The 24,352-nt window shown below is 43.0% G+C and overlaps 1 protein-coding gene across 1 annotated transcript in view; it reads right to left on the bottom strand.

The window, feature by feature from the left end:
- The window catches only part of col27a1b (collagen, type XXVII, alpha 1b), a 60,008-nt gene extending 37,842 nt beyond the window's left edge, over window positions 1-22,166 (bottom strand). Inside the window, exons 1-7 of the mRNA XM_071897703.2 lie at window positions 22,114-22,166; window positions 19,844-19,908; window positions 12,874-14,168; window positions 9,884-9,937; window positions 4,115-4,168; window positions 1,871-1,924; window positions 1,710-1,763 (exon numbers count right to left, since the gene is read on the bottom strand). Of these exons, the coding sequence (XP_071753804.2) occupies window positions 1,710-1,763; window positions 1,871-1,924; window positions 4,115-4,168; window positions 9,884-9,937; window positions 12,874-14,168; window positions 19,844-19,908; window positions 22,114-22,166 (1,629 nt within the window). The remainder of the gene's footprint in view (window positions 1-1,709; window positions 1,764-1,870; window positions 1,925-4,114; window positions 4,169-9,883; window positions 9,938-12,873; window positions 14,169-19,843; window positions 19,909-22,113) is intronic.
- Window positions 22,167-24,352: the final 2,186 nt, after the last annotated feature.

Raw genomic sequence — 24,352 nt, 5'->3', positions numbered from 1 at the left:
ATGCTGCTGCAACAGTCAGGCTGTCAGGTAACTCAGCAGTGATTCCCTTTGCAAAGTTTTCCCTGTTGCAATGTGTTAAGATGTAATGGGAAGGTTTTCCTGGAGTTAGTCGGCAGTCTGCACTGGGAAATAAGACGAGGTGTGTGTGTATGTCTGAGTGTGTGTGTGTGTGTGTGTGTGTGTGTCAGTGGGTGTAAAAACTAGGGTTTGACCGATATATCAGGATGATACTGGATTTATACTGTTAAATATTGGCCAGACATGTCGTCTGCTGCCGATATGATGGTGGTTCCTCCCTGACTGCAGCTACATACAGTCTGTAGAGTCTGTAATAAAATATTTCCTTTGAAAATTTTATTTCTTCATTTAATTAAGAACTAATACCGTGCTTTGCAAAGTAATACATTAATTCTTCATTTAAATCCCAGAGTTTCCTTTCCAGTGAATAGGTGTGGTGTGTCACCCTGCCTGAAAGCGCAGATAACCCCTAAAATAATTTCATTAGTCTGGTTTCAGTGGAGAGTCCCATGATGGGCTTAATGCTGTTTCAGAGGCTTTTCCACCGTGCCATAAATAAAAATCCCTAAAATGAAAACTCTGACACCCTGACGAAGGCTTCTTGCTGAAACATTTGTGTGCTGAATAAAATGTCACGCAATGAGAGTTGAGTGTGCAGCTACACTTTTGTTTAAAATCTAGGGGAAACAATGAATCCTTACATTTTTGGCATGAAAATGAATAAATTTAAAAATATCGAACATTGGCAAAACACACCTTCAATACAAAAAGTATCGGCACTGGAACCATAGTATCAAACCATAGTAAAAACACTCATATAGTCAATTACAGAGCGCTATGTTCTATGCACACATGCATTCGGAAAATGCAATCTGGCCCACTAGAGATGTGTAATTACTGTGAGTGGGATAGCCAGCTTTGGGGCGAGGCCAAGGATGAAATGCACAAGGCCACAGAGGGAGAGCGCTCTGCTGCTAACCATCATTCTCTGTCACGATGACACGCACAGTGGCGTGTAAATAAGTCAGAGAATGTGGATAAATAATCTCAGAGCTCAGAATTAACCTACATTCATAACTTCTACGTCCTACTTTTTCAGAAGAGCTGTTCCCGGGAGAGCGAATGACATAACACCCCCGCTTCTCGTTGTAAAACCCGAGCCGAGCCGAGCTCCACCCAGTGAACTCCGGGCTCTCCTCGGGTTCATCATTCTGGGGGCCGCCGGTGCTGATGATGTAACAGCCCAGCAATTCGAACCTTCGGTATTTCAAACCCGGAGAGGAGTCAGAACACAGGTGCGCTCCTCGCCGCCTGCGTTATGTTAGGCTGCTCTCCAAACAAGAGCTCAAACATCGATGTTTGGCTGGGACCCTCCAAACACTCCGCTTTCAGAGAGATTCCCCCTCGAGGGAAATTTCGGAGTGGGCAGGGTTTGAGAGTGTTGGCTGTGATTTACTGATCTGCGATATGGTCCGCTCATTCAGTCATTCAGTCATTCAAGGTCTCTGATTTATGCCTGAAATCATTTTGAGGAGGAAGGAAGGAACAGAACTATGGGGAGACACAAATACATTCACCCTGAACTTTGGCACATATGGACCAGGGCCACTGAGATCATTGTATCAGTGTAGCTCAGGCATATTTACACACACAGTTTTTGACGTAGCATTTTAGCCAAATTGATTTTCTACCTTTCGTCCATCTTGGCCAGGCAGTCCAGGGGGCCCCAGTACACCAAACTCTCCCTGAAAGGACAAATTGAGTCACATTCAATGCATCAAAATATCTGCATAACCGTATCTGCTAATAATTGAGTTGTACTGAGTGAGGGGGGGGATCACAGAATTCATACTTTATGTCCTTTTGGGGCTCGGCCAGGGGAAAGTCCAGGATCTCCCTTTTGTCCCTAGAACATAAAAACACAGATCATATTCTTTAGACACTTTAGATACACTCTTTCCCCCCAACATGCACGAGATACAGGCCAGTTTGACAGCGCTCTCTGCATGTTTTCTGCATTGCCGCGGCTTTCCGCTTCCCGAAGCGCCGAGCGACTCGGTGTTTGCGTTTACAGCATCGAAGAGTAATGAGTTCGCCCTGCTCATCGGTGAAACTAGCAGTTGTATTTACATGAGAGTGCAGTCCATTTATGCCCTCCGGTGTTTCAGTTTACACCAAGCCAGTGAGAAGTGATGGGGAGTGACCATGTGCATTCTTTTCCCTTTTCGGGCAGTGGGAGTCTTGTCAGTGCATTCTGGGTCAGCGTTCATCTTCTACCAGTGAAACAGCAAGAGCGGCCCGGCAATCTACACAATTATAATAAGAGTTTCATGGACACATGGCTGTAGATGAGCAACAGTTTGCCTGTTTCAGTGCTTAAAGAAACAAGTAAGGAATCTGTGTCTGTGTCCAACGATTTATCAGAAAAGAATTACACAACAATACAGCACTGGGTTAGTTTGACCCCAATCAAACGGCACCAATAAACTTTAATCAGCTGATTACAAAAACTAAATGAACACAATTCATTTAACAAAGTTTGGCTGTGGAAACAAAGCCTGTACTGTGAGTCACTTTTGTGTAATCCTGCAGTTAACAGCCGCCCCCATGACTTGTGAAGGAAGACGGTATGGGGCCAATCTCTTCCAAACCTCTTAGTGCAAACGCTAACATCACTTTAGCAGTTTACAGTCACGGGTGGAAAGACAGACATTGCCTCAAAAGAATATGCTTTATTTTACCGGGTTAATGATGGAGGTAAGACAAGCTTTTCCATTAGCACCTGCACCGGCCCATTTAAGCCTACATGTTCGTGTCAGCCACAATTTGGCATTAAACGGTCTTTGTGTGAATTTTCTCCAGACCGGCTTCTGAACAGAGCCAGGAGTGCGGCTCCAGCCAAAAGCTACATACACGAACACTGTATCATTTCACTGTCTACAGTTTTTCATCTCCACTAGAATCTGAGGAGTTTAAGTTCAAAGCTATATGAAGTAATTATTTTCTAAAAGCTTAAGAGCTTAATAAGCACTTCTATGTTCCACATATTATACTCATATTCAATGCTTTCATTCATTTCAATTCTCAGCCAAATGGTGCATAGTAGGTAATTGAACATATTTGTGTCTCAATTTATCATCATTACTTCCAGATAAAGTGACATATTCAAAACAACATTCAGCTATTTGGACATAGTGTGTCTTCATCCAGCTTGTTCCTTTCTCTGCAGCAGAGCCGTGCCAGACCGTGCAGTGTGCTGTTTGAGGTTTGTGTGCAAATGGGTCAAGCTGAGCCGGGCCAGGTTTGGTTAGGCTCCAGCTAACACATATGTACAATATAAGAGTTATGGTTTTTCCCTGGTAATATCACAGGCCCCGAGCCAAAGCATGGTACCAATTATGTTTTTTTTCTTTTTACTGTTGAAGACAGGGTGGAAAATGCTGAAATTCAATGCATTCATGAGGATTAGGTATGGATTTAAAACACGAGCAAGTTTCCATTCTATTCCAGTGCAGCCTAACATACAGACTCCTTTGTGAATTCAGAATGACATATTATGGAGCTTAACAACTCTGTCTGTTGATGATTCGAATCAGCTGGAGCACAGATGCATGTCACCAAGCACTTGCAAATTAGCGAGTCAGAACGACTTAAAAAAGCTGTTCCCTTCTGAAGAAAAACAAATGGCTTTTAAGAGGCTAAAATAGTTGTACTGTGAAGCCAAGTTTAACTGAACAACAGGCGTCCAAACTGAGCAAACTACTTCACAGACACACAGAGAGCACTCATTCTCCAAATTTGCGTAGTAGTAAAGTGCAAATTGGACCATACAGGAGGAATATGTGTGCATGTCTTGTATGAATTTCATTGTATTTTAATGTATTTACGTTAACATTTCACTGATTTGATCAACCTGCTCCACCTAATCCATACTAATTAACGTAAATCCTTGGCTGACAAAATGAGTAACACAGTTACAGACTGGATTTTCTATATTTCAGTGATATTAAAAGATGAATTTCAGGGATTCATTTTTTTCCCTAAAGATGGATATGTAGCATTTCTGAATAAAATTCCTGACTTGTTGATGCTGTACCTTGATTCCAGAAGGTCCAGGGCGACCGGGGTTTCCATGAGGGCCTGGAGGACCCTGGAAAACAGACACACACATGATTAAGGAAGACACAGAGTAAAGGTGATCATCTGGGTCATTAAGCAGGCCTCTATTTCAGCAGCGAAGGGGGGAGTCTGCACTACATGTGAGGTATTCACCCATGTATCCACACATTGTTCAGCGCCTGTCTGTGTTATGGGACAGGTCAGGGTGTCCCGAGGTCCCTCTGTGTTTGTGTATAGGTGCTCTGTGAGCCATATGTCTCCTGCCTGCCTCGCCTGTCTGCCTGCCTGTCCAAGTTATGACATATGGATGTGATTTTCCTCATCCCTACACTTTTCCACTGGTTTCTGGGGTCCCACAAAGTGAAGGCCACTCATCCATCACGCCATATTCCCCACTCTCTTTGTGCCACAAACCCTAGGTATCTGTAATATACGACGTGCTTGCATGTAATTCATTGAGCTATCTGTGCCAAATCTTTTATCAAAATGGACCAGCCCTGCAAGTCAGGCCAGGTGGGCAGATATATAGGAGCAGAGACTGAGGAGACAGGATCAATTCTTTTGGTTGAAGGGACCATAAATCCAACCTAGCTGCAAAGAGGGATTGTTTGGAAAAATAAAGCCACAACTTCCTGAGGCATCCAAGTAAGGAGTCTTCAGCTCAACTGCACGCTTGTCTGGAGTGGGTCAAAACGCTGAGCATGGAAAATCTTCACCAGCAAGATTTAAAGCATTGAAACATGTTCAGATGGCCCGAGCAGGAAGCTACTGTATCTACAAGCCGTTCTTTCAGTCCTGCAGACTTTCCGTGGGTAATGAAGAGAAACCTTTTCCCCCGAGCTGGAGGTGAGAGTGAGGGATTGGATTACTCTGAGTCGAACAGACGGAGGAGGCCAAGAGGTGTAAGTGTGTGGTTGGGTAATCCGGCCTGTCTCTGTCTCTGTTATTTATCTGCGCTCCATTATCAGACCGTGGAGAGGAGTCAGGCGGGCCAGGCGGCTCCCCTCCCCTCAAACTGGCCGGGCCTCTCCCCTCGCAGGCGCTCGCTGCCGGACATATGGAGACACTTAACAGAAGCTCATCTACAGATTTCCTCCTCCTCCTCCTCCTCCTCCTCCTCCTCTCCTCAACCATTCAGAGCATCTCCCTGCATTTTCACCAGCTCGATATTAAAACGTATGGAAGTGATTATCTCCAGATAGGAAGCGAAGGGAGGAGAAGATGGGGAGGGAGAGAGAGAGAGAGAGAGAGAGAGAGAGAGAGAGAGAGGCCGAGGGAGAGCTGGAATATTACAAATTGCATTCTCGCAGTGCATAAGGTAAAGAGGCATGGCGCTGATGACAAGGTGGGCAGATGTTCCCCCTATGGAGACCGAGGGATAATGGGAAGAATGACTCACTTTATCCGTCTATCTTTGTGTGGGTGAAAAGAGGAATGGCGGCCCTCTCTGCATCACTACTGAAAAGAGACTCCTGACGAGAGAACGGATCTATTTAGAGAGCTCCACACACACAAACATAAACACACACACAGCACTAATGTAAACCCAGGTGTGATGCACGTACACGCACACACACACACACACACACACACACACACACACACCAGGGTTGGGGTCAATCCATGAATGAATGAACTCATCAATTCCAACAAGGAATTGGAATTGGAATTTAAAAAAAAAACAGGAAACAGAATTGGAATTGAACTAGAATTTCAGGAAGTTTAATTTAATCCAATGAAATTCTGTAAAATTCCATGTTTTGTTTTGTTTTTTTCATATATGAGGTTACACTGTTATGCATTATCAATACTGGATATCGTAAAATGTTAAAGGTACCCTTCAGGTGGTATTTGATGCATAACATGTTATCGCAATACATACATTATAATTAAATGTATTTGTTTACCTCTCTTTTATTTGATTCATAATGTTTGATTTATAATGTTTACCAAGTCAAGATTTCCAACTCCAGCTCCAGGAATTGAATTGGAATTTACCATGCATTCTCAATTCAGTTCATGAATGGCCCCAACCCTGACACACACACACACACACAGACCTGAGGCCTGTGGATGAAGGGCAGCTGTGTTGGGGGCAGAGCTGTGGCCGGGTTTACGATGTGGGTCAATGACTTTTACAGGAGTGACACGTGGAGCGCTACCGTCTTTACAGCCCATTAACCCACAACAGACATTCTGACACTCTGTGGCCACACACACCAGAAGGAAACACTACAGGTTCGGCCAGATTACTTCTACACCAATTATTCAGTATAACGTACATTATTTGTATTTTATCTTTGGCGCTCAGCGCTCATTGCTGTGGTGTTTCTGCACTGCACTTCCCAGAGATCACCTGTCAATCAAACAGTGTGTCCAGTACTGTGACACTGTGCTTTTCTTTGGATTTTCTGTTGATGAAGTTAATTTATTCCAATCAAACCGCTGTTGCTGCTGCTGGAAATGTACAACGCATCACTTCCTGTGTGCCAGAGGATTTTTCCCGGGAAAGACCGACCAGACTCCGGGTGTTTGGAACAACAAATATAAAAGCTTTCATTAACTGTGTATAGGACGAATCACTTCTGTGTTATATCAACCCCCAGTTGTAGCAAAACATACATTTATTTATATGAAAATGTTGTGGATTATTACTTTAAGATAAGGTGAACTTTATTGATTGCAGAGGCAAAATTGGATCATTGCAACAGCAAGGAATAGAAGGTGAGGTTGGGGAACCAGAGCGAAAAGGTACAAATGGATAAGAATAAAAAGGTACTAAATTATATATATAATGCTATGATGGCTATTGTCAGATCTACATATTTAAAGATCTACAAATCTACAAATTTACATATGTTAGTGGGTTCAGTGTGTTGCTCAAGAACAATTCAACATGGATGAATACACTGACTGTTGCCGGCATCTAATCTGTGACCCCACTGCCATCTAACTTCAACTGAAATGTGCTCTGTGTGAATTAGCATAAGCAGAAGTCAAAGAGGAAAGTATCTGTGTAAACAAAGGAAAACCTAATGAAGCCTCTGAGATTGCTCATTACTTAGGCCTACACATGCATGTAATTTCCACGGCCAATGAATAAAAGTTTTACAACATAAATAAATTCCATGCTGCAACAAAGTAGGCTTTCTGCATCTGCATCCGTCAATCAACGCCATTACCACAGCTCACTTGGCTTGAGACTCCACAGACTCCTAATTTCATTTCATGATACAGTGTCAACCATTCCTTTAGCAATTATGCAAATGTTTTCAATTCCGCGGAAGCCCTGCTTCAGATAGTGACTGCACACTGGCAGGTCAGTTTCTCTGCACAAAGCCCTCTTTGATCCAGTCTCAAGCCTCCCCTTCAGGGCCGGCTGAACCCTCCATTCCCCGGCGCTCTGCTGGGCTTATGGCTGGGCCCGGGAACGTGGAGGCTCTCACGTGTTAAGAAGTGCTGGTGGTAGCAGCGGTGAGACTGTCTGCTCAGTCAGACATGACACCTTTCTGTCAGAGAGGAGGCATTAGCCAGCCACTGTACCTCCTAATGGTGCCGTCTCATTCCGGCCGCGGTGGAAACGCTAAGCTTTAATGATGTGTAAGAATGCCGACATATCTAGACGGGTCGGGGTCTTTTCGTTTTCTGCATTGGCAACCGTTGCTAGATCTCACCTCACGCCTCGGTGTGACTTTCTCTACATCTGAGGTGAAAGGTGAAAGGTGAAATGAGGTAAGGGGCTTTCCAAAAGTTATGGTTGCTCCCAACACATCAGTCAGTCTTGAGGAGTATAAATCCTTCACGCACATCCTCAACTTTCACAGGCTTTCTGAATTTACAAAATAAAGGCCTCTGTATCTTATTGTAGTGTCTTGAAGTATAGCGCACATGCAGCAATATTTCGGCATCAGCATCAGTAGTACCAAGCATCCCCACTGACATTCAGGCTTCTTCCATTAGTTCTCCTTTCAAATAAACCTTGACTACTATTTAGTGATTTATAACAATTTCCCTGAAAATTGTACTCCTGGTCACAAATTGAAAAAAGAAATTGGTCCAACAATGCTGCACTTTATATGGAAATACGATTTTAAGTTGTGGTAATATGTGTGGAGAAACATATCAAAACAAATGGATGGGGAAACAGAAAAAAGAATGTGACTGCACCTCCCTTGGGCGGTTTAAGTCGCAGATTAACTGTTCATGAACTCATATGGAGGTATGTGTGTTAAAAAAGGAAAATCTTCCACCATACTGAAATGCCACTTTAATTCCCACTGTTTGCACAGGCTATGCCAAGGCCAGAGTCCATCTGAGAGCATTTTGTTGACCATGTGTGGGGTTGTGAGGTTTTGTTTTTTTTTCTAATCAACTGTCCAGGAATATTACGATGGTTCAGTCAAACAATCAGCAAAAACCTGAGCAGCACCTCCAGGTTTGTTGCTCTGAATCAGTCCGGCCTGCAGTAGGGTCTCAAGAGCTTGATTATGAATGAACTCTATAGAGGTGGTGTACTACTGGAGGGAGCTGCTGAGCTCCAGACAGGGTCTTAAATGCCTTTAATAAGACGGGGACAAAGCCTTCTTTCTTCCTTGTTTAAAGAGATTGGGTTCCCACAGCCCACCCCTCTGAGGCCCGACCACAGGGCACAGTCTCACGGGCTACGGCAGGTAGCTCACACACACACACACACACACACACACATACACGCACACTCTTCAGTAGCTGAAGTACTCTGCACAGGAACAGAGCAAGCAAAACGGGTATCTCGCTACTTTCCTAAGTTCTTTTTCTGGTGGATTTATTCCAGTTTGGGACTCAGTGTAATACCAAGTTTAACGCGCACTTCATTAGCTCCCTCCATGCACTCATTTCAATATGAGATGGGTTAAGGGGATTCATACAGTTCAAAGGGCAACAGCTACATACAAAGGCATCAATAACAGGTTTTAGAAAGAAGTCAAAAGAAAACAACCATCCCTAGAGACTATCATCCCTCAGGCTTTTTTCTCTTTCTTCTGAAAACATGAACTTAAAATAACACCTGCACCGACTCTGTTTGGCTCTGTCAGAAACTCACAGTTGCTCACTGTCATTGAGCCCCAAAACGAGAGACGTGGCACCAGAGGATTCAGCCTAGAGGACTGACACACTGGAAGCATTCATTGATGTTAACATAGGAGCTAAGTCTAATTTAAGTACTGGTGCTGTTTACATATCCAATAGAAAGTTCTTTTTCTGGAAATGCATGCCATTTCTAAATTTTACATAACAGTCTTTCAGGTTACCTTATTTTTTTCATGCCCATTTAATAACTACCGTATGTGTTCAATTAATGTCACACTGGCAACATGCAGATTTGTAGCTTATGGTTGTTTGCTCTCCAGCTTTAGAAATGGACCTTGGCAGCAGACAAGCACAGCTTGATCAAATTCAGAGCCAAAGCAAACTAAACTCAGGGTGAATAATACCGTATAATCCAACGATGTTATTGGGTGATTTATCATAATGCTCAAAGGTCTTCCATATCAATGCACTGCTAATGGCGTTATCTCAATATGATGGAGAACACAGTTGGATGCAGGCATCATAGAGCTTAGCGTATAGTACATATGGGAGATTCTGGAAGGAAAAAGGAAAGTGGAAACAGGGCGGACAGAGGAAAGCTGGATGGGAACCCTGGGAAGGTATATGTGAAACTTGTCAGTGGCTGGAGCGCAGTAAATGGGACACAGCGGAGACTCACCCGGGGGCCCCTCTTCCCTGGCTGCCCTGGCTTCCCCGGAGGTCCTTGAAGGCCCTAAAAGGAAAAAGATGGAAGATGTCAAGGATTGAGTAAAGGAAGTCTATAAATACAATGAGATGTAATGAGAGTAGCTGCCTTTATACTGCATGTCACACCAAGCAACAACAGTCTTGAATACTGTAAGTGAGTGTTAAGTGTTAATCCCATTCTGGAGCTTTTTTACTATCCTGTTCATTAGGGAAAGTTAGTTGAAAGTTGGAGGCGCTGCGCTCCATTGTTAGGCACTCAGTCAGTGAGATGCTGGCAGGCGTGAGAGTGTCTTGTTATAGGCCAGTGCAGCAATGTCCCTCTGAAACCAATATTATTTCTGCCCAAAACCACTACAGTGCACGGACTGTAACTCTGACTCATTGTACTGGCAGGGAGGCCGGCGTTGGTTCCAACCGCAGCCAATCACATTAATTATGGGCATCAGCTAGCTTTAAAACAATTTCATACATGGATTAGCAAAGCTCTGAAAGGTCAAATCTAATGAGGGGTCAGCCTGATGAACTTCAGTTTGTTTGAAATGTTAGAATTATTTCTTATTTTCCCATGGCTCATCAAGTTTAAAGAAAGAGGAAAAGGAAAGTGGGACTAAAAACAGCTTGAGGCAGACTAACTGAAATTGGATTACTGTAATAATGCAGGATGTATAAAGCACTTTTGTCTAACTATGACAGGACCAAGAGCTGTAACTATGCTCTTTCAGCCGACATGCACTCTGAAAAGCCAAAGGACTTCGAGGAACCTTTAAAGGTACTTCAGATTGAAACCTAGAAGGTTCTTTGAGGAACCCCTTCATAAAGACTTCATGAACTCTGATGGTACTTCCATGAACCTTGAACATTTGGGGGATATTTTTTCTAGTGAAGAGATTTAAGGTGCTTATTGGGTATCTCTGGATCTCAGTACTGTAAATAACATAAAATTGTGTGTCCTCACCCCTGTAGGGTTTAGGCCGTTTGAAGAGGAGATCAGCGCTTGTGTAATCTATCACCGCTGAAATGCTATCTTGAAGAGGCTGCTGTAGACTTTGCCATATTACACACCTTTACTTAAAAAAAGATTCCTAATCTTTTGAGCAGTCAAGTTAAGGTTGCGGCCCACGCATGTCTCCCCTAATCCCAGGGGGAAAAACATCCCAAACTCAACCACATTCTCCTCGTCATATCAGTGGAACGAGTCAAATGCCAATAACATAAAGTTGTCTTAAGAGAATTTTAAATTCTAAATCTGAATAAGATTTCAGGCCTGAGTATCAAATGGTTCAGACTCCAGACAAAACATAGTTCTACAGTACTGTACATCCTCAGGAAGGCAACCTTTACCACACACAAGGGATTGATGTGCATCGGTTATTGCTCTCTCATTACAGTAATAAATTGTGTTGTTTTCGAGCAGCTTCAAGGGTTCACAGAGCTGCGCTTTCCCTCACTGCCCAAGCAGGAAAGCTTTACTTAAAACATTCTGTTCAGTCAAATATGACCTAATACACGACTTAAGAAATACTTTCTCTTTTAACGATGGAAAATGTGGGTAACCACTTTGTGTTCACCAAACGAACAGGGCCTAGAAGAACAGAATGGTCAATACAAATGTACAGTCTGAACATCAGCTGATGAATTTGAATCTGAAATACAGCAACAACCCTCACACTGCTCTGAACTGTGAAAGGTCAATGTTACACTTACTAGTTTCTCCAATGAGAAAGATTGTTTACATTTCTCTTCATAACAGTTACCTTTAAATTCAAGCATTTTGAAACTGAAGTTGACTGTCAGGTATGGACTGGTCTAATATAGTTAGGTCTCAGACACGCAGACCTACCATCTGGACACCATGACATTTTAACATTTAACACACCATGCCCATGCTACGGGTTTTCAATGGTCTGACACGAGCTGAACAATCAAGCCTGTCAGAGTTTTGAAAAGCTGTTCAAACATTTGAATGAATCATTAATTCTAATTTAGCCATTTCTTTATGCAATTGTAAAGCAAAATCCGTCTTTGGAAGAATTTGAGGAAAGACAATTTTCCATTTCATACCATTACCACATGTGCTGCCATCATTCCTACCAAGAAAATCTGTGGTGCTTAAGGAAAAGATAAAACTAAAGCTCTTAATAATGGGGATAAAGCACTGTATTCATATTGTGTGGCTCCTAGGTTTAGTCTTTGGAGCCTAAATGGTTAATTGTTTAGAGGTGCTTTATCCATTTTTACCTTTGACCCTACTTTAAAGGTCTCCATTCTTCCAACAGTCACACTCCCTCTCAGAGGAATCTAACACCCCACCGCCAGCCCCTTCACTCAGACAAACAGCAACTGGCAAAGGCCCGCTTTGAGCCTGACTATTTCTACCCATGCTGCTAAAAAGGAAATCTCACATTAATAAGCACCAATTTGAAGGGGATAGAAAATCTTCAAAACCAGATGCAAGTGTTTCATACTAGACGGAAAATAAGCTGTGGAAGGTGAACGAAATGTCAATCATCAGCTCAAACAAATACACAAAGAATTTCAGAGATGCAGAGCTTGGTGTCGTCCAAACTCACAAGACCACACAGCCACGGGTCAATGGAGCAATCCATGTCAGCAGCCCGTGGAGGGGCTTCATGCACTGGACTTCAAAGTGGGTCAAATCTGCATTTCAATACCAAGCTGTCATATTTGTATATCATTGTGAGCCAAGGAGGGATTCAAATAGAGGAAAAAGGCGCAAAGCATAGAAAAATGGCAATAAAGACATCCATCAGTCAGATGCCTGAGTTCATGAGGCATGACTTCATAAAATAAACACCATGCACAAGTGGTAGGCTAAACACATGAATACTCCCACATAAAAATACAGATGCACTTATTGTGGGCTAATAGTTGTGATAAGCATGCAGAGATTCAGGTACATTTTTTTTTTTTTTTTTTTTTTTTGTTAGAGCACACACTCACCGCTGGTCCTGGTTCTCCCTTTAGTCCAGGTGGTCCAGCCAGCAGTGAGAATTGGGTTGGTTCCAAGTCAAATGTTTGGAGGCCATCTGTTGCAGCTGGAGTGACTGGAGTAAGCGAGGTGGGTTTGACATCCTGCATATTGGTGACTTTTGGCTCAGGTTTCTTTGGAGCTAGTGTGGTCAATTGCTTCTTGTGGCGAAGGTAGGCGTTTGAAGAAGACCCCTGCGTGGAAGCAGCTGCGGTCTGGAGATGTGGCTTCATCTTTGGTGGCCTGGTGGAAGCGGGTAAAGCCGAGGGTTTCGGGGTGTTAGTACCTCCTTGCTTCATGTTCTTTCCGGCGCTGCCATGTGATGTCGGTTTCGGGTTTGATGGTATCGCACTGGTCCTAAGAGATGTAGTAACAGTTTGAGTAGCAAACCTAAGCGGGTGTTCCAACCCTGGACGAACAGGTGGGGAAAGAGACGTAGTACCAGGTTTTGGAGTGCTCGAAGTCTGATAAACCAGTGAGCGGTCACTTGGAACAAGAAACGTAGTCCTAATCTTTTCCTCGGTCAAGGCCAAAGTAGGTCTATGGGTCTTTTTGGGTAGTTCCGTCAATGACAGTGGAGTGATATGGGTGACAGTAATGTTTGGGTCTGTGGGGAACAGAGGTAGCAGGGCTGGAAAAATGGGCCGATATGTGTCAGCCTCTCTGCAATGTTTCTTAATGTAATCACAATAGTTATGAGCTGCCTTGGCAGAGGGATAAATGTCAAACTGACAGATGGCACCTTCAAACGGCACCGAGTTCTGGTTCATCTTGCCCAGCAGGAAAGAGCCCTCTGGATCCAGGGCCTCCTCTTTTTTAGAAATCTGCAAATCTGCATGTACACTTTTCTTTCCACAAGAAGTATATAAGAACACCTGCTGGCCTCGGATATCCAAGGCCAGACTGTGCCACCGGCCATCGTGGACATCATAGTCGAAACTCACAGAGTTCCTCTGCCCCACATGTACCAGGACCTTCCCCGGGATGAACTGCACTCCGAGCTGCAGTTTCTTTTTCTTGGACAGGACCGAGAAAAGAAAGGCACTGTTGACGCGATGGGCAGACAGGCTGACGATCAGGGAGAGATTGGTGGAGCTGTAGGTAGCGGGGATAACAGTGTGCAAAGGCACCTGGATACGTGCCCTCTGGGTGAGGATGACTCCGGATTTGAAGGGGATGATGCCATTAGGGACGGATCGAGCGCCCGAAGATGACGGTCCCCCTGCCCTTCGCCCAGAGAGCCCAAGCTGCTGCAGAACATCCACATCTTCAGAGAAACAGAAGAGAGATAAACAGTCAGTCCTGCAGCCAGAGACATTCAACTAGAAAAGTCATTGTGTATATCAGGAATAGTATTGATTATCTAGCATTCTTTACATTATCATGGCCTCCAAATATTCTTTGCACACCATACTTCAAATTCTATTTGTTGGTAACAAATATCCTGATCCTGACCTTTGACTTTTGGCTTTAACTCCGGACAGAAAGGAACATGTACCTGTCTTTGCATGCATGATTAAAAACAAGGGTGCTTTCTTCAAACTCAGTAATAATAATAACCTTTATATAGCACTTATCTAAAAGCACAGGTTACAAAGGGCTTTACAGAAAGGCATACAAGTGAAAAATACTAAAATACATAAAAAGGAGATCAAAATTGGGAAACACATTCAAACTAAAAATAAAAAAAGCAAAATAAAAAACATTACATAAAAGCAAGTCTATAAAAGTGCGTTTTAATAAGGGATTTAGAAGATGATACTGCATTAACTGCCCAAGATCCTCGACCAGGACATTCCACTCAAATGCACTGAAGGCCTTCAGCAAGACAACATCTAAAAACAAATGAACTGATCTGATCTTTTCATTTTAGATTGAATAAACGAAAGAGCAGTAACATAAGCGATATTTCAATATATTTTGATGCCAAGCTGGGGGAGTTCAGGAGTTTAAAGTGAGACTAATGGAAATCCTGTGGCAAAAGCAATGTAAAAAGATCGTTGAAAATTTCCAGTGGGGCCACACATCAACATCTAATTTCGGCGATGGCCACAAATGATGTAATTGTTACATCCATCTTCATTAGAACGATCTCAGGGGAAAGAGGCTGAATGGGTCCTTGGAGAGGACAGTGGCAGTGTTTTAAGAGGTGCAATATGTAATGCAGAGAAAAGCCCTCTCACTTTGACTGAAATTGATGAGTCTGCTGAATTAAGATGATAGCTGTGACGGGGGCCCAAGCTTATGAAGACATATTGCAGAAAGTTCCAGTAGTTTTCTCCAGGCTTTAATTGCTATCTCATGGGAGGGAAAAGAAGGTAATGTTCACAGATTACAGTGCTCTGTTTATATCGCTCCTAATTGCGTTCATACTTTTGCATATCAAGAGTTCAATTAAATCCATATTGCAGTTTAGCGAGAAACAGCCTTTATGTCTACATAGCACCCAAACCAAAACTTTGAGGTACGTGTGCATGCTGTAAACTAAATCTGAACTCTGGAGCGCAACACAATAACACCAGGATGATATTCAATCTATCCTATAACTTACATAAGGATAACATTCAGCACTCTTAGAAGGTCGAATCTGGTTTGGGTTTGAACAACAGAAAAAGACTGGAAATGTTCCCGTTATCATACTATTGTCTATTGTTAGGCACCGGTGCAAGTCATCAGTAATGTCAAACAAAAGCTTTGTGTTTAGTAAAGCAAGGTAGGAAAACAATCTATTTAACGGGAATTGATCATCTCGGGGCAATCAGCATGTCTTGAGTAAGTTAATCCTCTCAGTATCTACAATGTTGAAACTACAAAGCTTAGATATAGACCTCAAATATTCATGCTTTTCCAGACTAATACAAAACAAATGTGGGCAACATTGAACTGCGAGATGATGAATTACAGTTCAACAATAGAGAGAGTGAAGTGAAGACACTAGTGATGTTGGGAGAGAAGGGAAACCCTGCTCAGTGTGTGCAGGCAGTGGGAGGTCAGCTCAATTCAGAAACCCACACATGGAAAAAACATCAAACTGAGGTTCAAACAAGAACAAAATCCTCCTTCATCAGCTGAATTTCCCATGATACTACATGGTAAAAATGATTTGCATTGGGAATATGAGGAAAGCGAATTCTTCTTTCACTTTCTGATTTGCAGTCTACTTTGTGATTGCCTTTACTTGTCACTAGTCACAGTTATTCCAGTGTTGAGTGAAATCAGCACAGTGCAGTCAGCTGCTGAATGATTTGTCTTAAGCTTTTGGGAGAAGCAGAGGAAGAGAGTTGTAAGGAGAGGCGGAGGCTTGATGATTTACATTAAAATTCATATTCAATGCAATCAGATCTAGTGGTCTTTTGATTTTGAATGTGTTGATCTAAATGTTACAATGCTGTCTCTACAAATGTCTTTAACCCTCACTGGAATATACAGACCACTTTCAGCTAAAAGTGATGTGATTGATCAATTAAAAAAACAAGCTCAGGAAACGTAACTTTGAGAAAGAGGTCATCCTAAAGGCAGATTTTAACATCCGGTAGACAGACGGTCAAGCGAATCATGACTAACTTTGACCTAATGCAAGGGTTCCCCGCTCATCCAATACACAGACTGACTTCAGCAATAAACCAGAGAGTGACCAACTCCGTCAACATGGTTGCCCATCTGTCAGATCATAATTTGACTGTCATAGCCAGACAGCTCACTAAGAACCGGTTTAACATATCCTCTGCTGGAAAGCCTTGTCAGTTTATATAGTAATGCTTTAAATTATTTTGACAATGCAATTAGGAGGATCAGCTGGAGCGACTTACTGTCTTGTAAAGATGTGTTATCAGATAGATACTGTATGTCTTTCTATCTGCTATTCAAAACACAATCAGTAGCGTCATTAAGAAAACAAAACCTAATCGTGGTCGTAAGAGCATTCTCCCCTAGTTCAATGGTTAAATTTAGAAATGAATTAAAGAAAGAGATCATGGCCTAAAAACATTTTTTAAATCCAAACTAAAGAATGAAAGACAAAGGTTTACTTTTTATTTACATAACTGGCAAAGCAAAGAGAAATTTTAAATTGATGTGAGAGAATTTTAAAACGTTGACAGCCAAAGATTACAGTAATACAACAACACATCAAGGCCATAGCAGTTTATTAAAAGATGCAGCTGAAATAGCAAATGCTTTTAATTCCTTTTTTGTTGATTCAGTCAAAGCGCTGGCACTGAGTAACGCAGCTGGTTCTTTATACTTAGTACAAAGATAAAACACAGCCTGTCTTCGCCGCACACACAGAGGTCTCTGAATCAAAGGTGAATACGGTGTTAAGCTCTCTGAAGAACTCTTAGTCCAAAGATGTGTTTGGCCTGCGCTCTACGTTTCTCAAAAAACACAAGGAGTCACTTGTTGGCCTCATTACCAAGCTCATTAATGCATCTACTGGCCAGGGGATGTTTCCAAAGGTCTGAAAATCAGGCAGAAGTTGGCTTCTCCCATGCCACATTAAAATGTATGAAAGCTAATCTTAAAGGTCGCACCCAGTGTGTCTGAGTGAGCAATGGAACATCGCAAACCCTTAGCAACATTATGGGTGTGCCCCAAGGGTCTATGCTGGGACCTCTACTGTTCTGTCTGCATATTAATTATTTGCCATCCATCTGCATGGGGGCTGAAGTCCAAATGCATGGACGACCCTACAATTTATATTCAGGCAAATCGTAAGCTAGCAAGCTGCTCATAAACTCACTGCAACAATGGTTCATGTACCGAAGTGGCTCAGGGACTCACATCTTCATAAAAAAAAAATTAAAAAAAGTGAATATGTTCATCTGATCCTGAGCTTCTTTCCAGAAACTACACATAGTATCTGACATTAAGTACCTTGGTAATATTCTTGATCCTAATATAACATTGAAAAAACAAATGAAAAAGGAACACAATCAATCTTGCTAATCTTTCAGATAAATACTACTGTAAATAACTGCTTAACCACTGAGGCTGCAAAACTTTATCTCAATGTTTCCTCTGAAACACTAAAGCCCATTTAATCTGTGTACAAACAGGCTCTCAAAGTGCTAGATAGACAACCTAATATCCACCAACATGTTTTCCAAGTATGATCTCCTGGGAAAATCTCAGACACATGTCTCATAATCAAGGTACTTCATGGCAGGGCTCCTCCGCCCCTTAGCGCTTTTATTAAACAGAAAAGCAGCAGATCCACAAAGTCTGCCCTAAGAGGAGGCTGTATAATCCCACTCAGCATGAGCTCATTTATCTTCTGTTTTCTCAGTTGGAGCCTCTCATTTCTGGAACACTTTGCCAACTGACATATGCAACTGCTCTACCTATTGTAATTTTACAAACAAATTAAAAAATTGACTCAAGTATGTGAACACGATCCCTACTCCTTTTATCCCAATCCCAATGCTACTACTACCATCTATTCTGTTTCTACCGTTTTATGTAGTGGCACTGCATGTTTTGTTTACTTGTTACTTTGTTGTCTGCTTATGTTATTTTCTTCCATGTTTAGATGGTTTAATGTCAGTTTATATCTAATGTGTCTCTATCTGCTTCAGTGAATCTGCTGCTCTTTCTTGACCTGTGTCAGTACCTGGGGGGTTTGGGCTGCTTTGCATGACACCTTAGTATCATGTGCAACTTTCTTTTACGCCTGTGTGTTTAATTGTATTTTTTATGCTTTGTCTGCATGAGTGTTATTTGTATTAGTGCCTGCCTTCTTCATGAGTCTTTAAATGGCACTGTTTTTTAACATTATGCCCAGGGACTGCAAAACTATAGCTGGCTGGCAAATCCTGGTACAGTTACAGAAGTGCTGATTAATGTGATCTGCCCCTGCAAAAATAAACTCAATACAGTAAAGTAAGGTTCTCCAAAATACAACTCTATACTTTACATCACATATAGTAATCGTACAATACCAACACAATGTTATTGTAACCCTTGGTAACACTTTCCAGTGGTCTGGCATATTAACCTATGGAAAAGTGTGGCGAGGACATGATAATGCTTGCTGTTACATCTTTGTAAGCAAATTATGTATTAGGGAGATTTTCATTAAGCTCTTACACAGTATTATTGTGCACTTACAATAACTTTCCATACACTGGAGTATGGCCCTTGTAAACACGAGTGTTACGTAACCTTTACTTCCATGCATCATGCCAGCACCATTTAAAAAATGGATGCTATAGACTCTGATTGCATAGTCACTTCCATATGCAAGAGATGGGATGTAGTGCGAGCAAAATCTGATGCTCTAGTTGAAACATCCTCTTTAAAATCCCCCATCCTCAAATTCCTCTGAAAATGAAGCCATGGGAAGGAAGCCATATTCCGAGGGATGTCCGAGGCTTCCAGCTAATCCAATTCAACTGTTCGGTACACAACACACACTTCCAGAGGGGGGATAAAGGAGGCAAAGAGGAGTCCATCTCCAGCAAAGACTCACTGTGTCTCCCAGGGAAGAGTAAACATACTGAAGTGGAGTTTTTTGGCCTGGATAGATCAAACAGCAATGCTGACCGAGGTACAGCTGACCAGGCTTGGGGGTTGGGGGGGGGGGGGGGGGGGGGATAAATGCTGATCACCTCGGTCATAGTTAATCCCTGGATAACTTCGACAAACATGAGCATGTGCACAACAAGGGGCCCATGTTGGGGCGGCTTACTTACTTACTTATTTCAACTGACTTCATCCCTTCTGTGTTCCATCGTTATGTAACCACAAATAATCATCATATTATCAAATTTAGGATCTAAATACCCTCACTGCGGCGTAAGTGTGTCATTTTAACTTCTGCAGTTTCCTGTTTCCCACAGTGCTTTCGGAGCACGTTCGTGACCCGACGGGTTCAACGGGATGTTCTCCTCACCAAAAAAAAAACACAAAACAACATACATCCATCCTTGGTGTAATGTTACTCACCTTGTGCTTGTGCAAGTCTTAGAGAGCAGGTGCAACAGAGTATAGTCCAAAGAATCAGAACTCTCCTGTGGGAAAGAGAAAAAGTTGACAAAACGCTAACAAAAGACAGACAATCAAGGCATAGGTAATATCTTAAAAAGAAAAGTTGTAAATTTGGACAGATTTTTGTCAGAATTCACGAAAAAAGTACAAGCCCAAGCTATAGCATGTGAACTTTAAATTACATAACATGCTAAAATGATAGGTTAACTCTAACACCAACTCTTTCACCATATCCTCCCAACTTGCAGTTCCTCCACCACGCCTGCCACAGTGGTCAGACTGACCTACTGCGGAGGCGGCATCAGCAGCGGCTCTGCCTCGCTCAAAGTCTCTACAGCTGTTTCAAGTCACTGAGCGTTTTCTTATCTTGTCGCCAGACCAGATAAGCTACCCCTCAGCAGGCTGGCTGCACTCGCACTGTCTCTGACCGACATCCTAAAGCATGCATCGGCCTTATCATGAAGAAAAACTTCCATTTCCAAGTCAAAGATTAACATCAACACAAACATGCTGAGCCCCAAAAAACATTACTTACAGGCCTAGCAGTGATATTAAGGTTTTATTATAGATAGATATGTGTAATATATTTTATATATCGCTGCTGTCGGTATCTATAAAATGTCTAAAATGTATTTCTAAAACTTTTCAGTAAATAAGAAAAACAGCCTTGTTTTTAGCTTGACGGCCATGCAATTTTGAGTTTATCCCAGGGGGTTTGGAAGGAGGGGAATAGCATTCTCCCAACCCATAACATACCATGTAATCATCCAATTGAAGTACACAGAACATGAAAATCATCCAAATTGGAGTTCCAAGGCTTTCACACGACAACAGCGATATTTATCTCCCCACATGTTTACATCTATCGTCAGATACCCAGCAAATTTCCCAGTGTTAATAAGTGTTGATTTTCAGTGACAGTTATTTAGAGTTGAAAAGCGTTGATTGGAGTGTTGATTGTTCTCTCGTAGAGCCGATTTGGCTCTGGGGCAGCTGTTCAAAACTATCTAAAAGTGTTAAATTAACTCTGATGGGTGTGAGCTTACATAAACACTGGCACAGTGTTTATTTTTACACTCTTGGAGTTACAGTAAATGAATACTGATGATTTTCCTGTGTTGCTAAAAGAAGAGGCCCGTTTGACGCAGTCAGAACACACTGCAGCCTGCAGTCGTGTTTGATGTGGTGCAGGCCAATAGTTTAAATGGCAGTGTTATCTCAGCTCAGTGACATGTGCCATAGCCTAAGTGGTTACGGCAAAGCACCGTGTCCATCATCTGTGAAAACCATTTACTTTTGTGGTTTTCCTTACACAGCGAGGCCTCCCAGTGACCCTACAGCCTTGTGCCAGGGGGTTTGGAGACACTGATTGCTACTCCAGCACCCAGAAATACCAGAGAGCCACTGAGAGCCACCGGTCAACCACAGACACACTGACTTCTGGTTGAAGCTGGAATACTGAAGATTGAGTTTTCTTCCTCCCCCTATATGTCCCAACCGCTGCTCTCACACATACACTCCCATTAGAAAGGGGGGTGTGCAGTTTGTGTGACCAAGTCTCTCGGATGTACAGTACAGTTATATGATGCAACATTTTGAGTTTTGTTTCCCCTCCCATCGGGCTGACCGGCCAACCAGCAGAGGGAGATGCACAGTAGGGAGGAGAGAAAAGAGGGAGGAGAGGGACGACAGGATTTTCCCCTCCTCTCATACATCCCACTCAAATCAGTCCCAGATCATTGGCAGTTCATTCTGATACAAGCAGCAAGACACAATTTCAAGTACAGTACAGCAGACTACACAGGCTTCCCCCGAGCCGAAATGTCTGAAGAAGTGAGAGAAACTGTTCCCATAAGTCATCCTGTAGCCTACTCAAAAACATTTAGATTTAGCCGCATTATTTGTAGAATCTGAATTTCTAAATATTATAATATCCTGAATATTTTGCAACGCTGCACACACTATTCTGCAACAAATCCTTAAAGAAAACCTATGGAAGCGAGGTGATTTATTAAAAAAAAAAAAAAAAAATGCATGCATGCATATTACAACATCCCGCTATGCTACTGATAATATCTCAACTAGTCATGAATACCACTGTCAAGTCATGCATTGATTCATGAACGTGCAGGTGATGTCTACACGGCACATGAATGACTTCTCCGTGATAACCCCACAAAAAGAGAGGAAAGCTAGTTTGTTTGGACAGTTAAAATCCAGCAACTCACCCCCCGACTCCAGCTGTTTTGAGTTTGGAGTGCGGGGCATTGTCCGGCTCCATAGCGGTTACTTCATTCTTTCTTGAGAGTTTTTACTACAGTCCAGACGTGGCAGATTTGCGCAAAGTTTTTCCATTCCAGGTGTTCCTTGGGGAGAGCGCGAGGAGTGAACACTGACAGGAAGCAAAAACAAAACAACCACACACAAAAAAAAAAAAAATCAAGCAGAGTAAGATATCGCAGTGAAAAGGCTGCTTTCTGTCATTGTCTTGTCCCGGCAGTCTTCCTTTCAGTGCGTGACACCAAATTTAAAAAGACGCTCCGGAGAGCTCCACCTGTGCGCCTCGTTTTTACGCGCGTTTTGGAAAGTACGGTGACAAGTCCAGTGAGTCCAGCTTCCCGGGAAACCGTAGGAGGACAAGATGACGACCGCCGTGTGTGTGTGCGCGCGTGTGTACGTGTGTGTCGACTTCCCAAAATGCAAGTTTATTGTGGAGCGAGGGAAATCTTGAGAACCGGGAACGGGGAACACCTCCCTCTGTCGCCCTCAGCTGACATCGAGGGAAACAAATTTGTACGATGGTGTGTAACGAGGAGAGAGAGAGAGAGAGAGAGAGAGAGAGAGAGAGAGAGAGAGAGAGAGAGGGGCGCTTCACTCACTGAAGGTGTGTCTTTAGAGAGCGGGACCCTCTCAAATTGCACGTGCAGCATCAACATGCCTTGCTGCTGGTCCACGGCAGAAAGTGCTGTCTAAGCATAGCTGCCTTTAACATGTGTTGTTGTGGATTGTAGTCGACTTCCTGAAGGAGAGGCTGAGAATGAGGTGCAGCCAACATCTGCCAGTTTATGGAGCTTCAGAGGAGTGCTAGACAGATGCAGCACTGTTTGCATTTCACAACTGCTCTGTCTAGGTCAAGCTGCACCAAAAGAGAATATTATTATGTTGGATATTTTGCTCTGAAATCATGAATATAAGGAATAACTTCATCTAGTGCAATTTTAACCAGTAATCCAGTTTTTGTCCCTTCGCCTCCTGCTTCAACCAGCATCCACTTCCGCTCCTGCCTGAGTGGGAGCCGGCTTGCAGGGCTGCAGTGGGCTCTAGTGTGTGTGCTGTCGTGTGCTGTGAAATTCCTCTGCCAAAGAAAGTCCTCATTGACCCGCCTTCAGCAAACACGCTATGACAGTGTCCAGGGGAGACCCAACAGAGCAGCGATTCAGCTGCCTGCAACTGGATCCCTCCTCCTCACACAGAGCCCCTCACAGTCCGTCCTCGCAGGGCCAGGAAGGAAAGGGAGCACACCACCTTGAAAGAGCACTTCCCATGTACCTGTCTGAGCTGCGTCGGATGTTAGCTTTTGTTACCGCACGTTTTATTTCACGGACAAGAGAGGCAATGTCCTCGCAGCCTCTGGAAGAGCGCAGAGGATCTGCTTTCTGGAGGGGTGAGGTGTAAGGTTTCTGCACCGCACAGCAACACAGGGGGTTTGTAATGATTATTGCAGCAGCCTGTGGCAGCGGCTCCCAAACTGGGTCCCCAGTAAAGTGAGGAAGAGAATCATTTATCTACTCTTTCACTCACTGGAAGTCAGCACAATGACATAATGCATGGACGGCATTTCATAGGTTTCTCTCCCACCACTGTGTTTACTTTCCCACCTAAAATGTAACCAGCCATATAATTCTGTGCCAAGTCATATCTAAGACCAACAATCCTCCCAGATGCGGTTCCTTGGGACAAATTGAGGGTTTGCGGTCTAATGCGTATCAGATTGCTGGTTCTTGACATGAAAACGTTTGGGAGCCCCCGGCCTGTGGGACGCTGTGCCTCAAGGCAACAGCAGCACAATATTATCGCAGATTTCCTACCTGACTGCAGTTCAACAAGAGTCTCGGTCCAAGCCAAGCAAAGACCTTCCATTCCCTCTTGGGTCCATAATTTGCCAAAAGCCTGTTTCATGGAAACCATGAATGAGTTCTGGTGGAAAGAGAAATTATACAACAAAACTATTTTTTTTTTTTTTTTTTTTAAAGAGAAAGACCCGGAGGCCAGTTTCTATTAGTGTTTTATGAGTTGATTTTCTTCCACTCATCACATATGACTGCCATCCTGGCCCTCATCTATAACCATTGACAGGTGTGGATAGGCTCTGCGACTGTTTTTATTCCAGACCAGTGGTGGGTAATAGAAGTCAGCTGGCCTTTATACCCTGACATTACAATGGATATTAGAAGTTCAGTGTCTACA

Source organism: Centroberyx gerrardi, chromosome 8 (genome assembly GCF_048128805.1).
Source record: "Centroberyx gerrardi isolate f3 chromosome 8, fCenGer3.hap1.cur.20231027, whole genome shotgun sequence".
Classification (NCBI taxonomy): domain Eukaryota; kingdom Metazoa; phylum Chordata; class Actinopteri; order Beryciformes; family Berycidae; genus Centroberyx; species Centroberyx gerrardi.
Note: the sequence above shows the minus strand (reverse complement) of the source record. Positions and strands in the feature narration are given on the sequence as shown.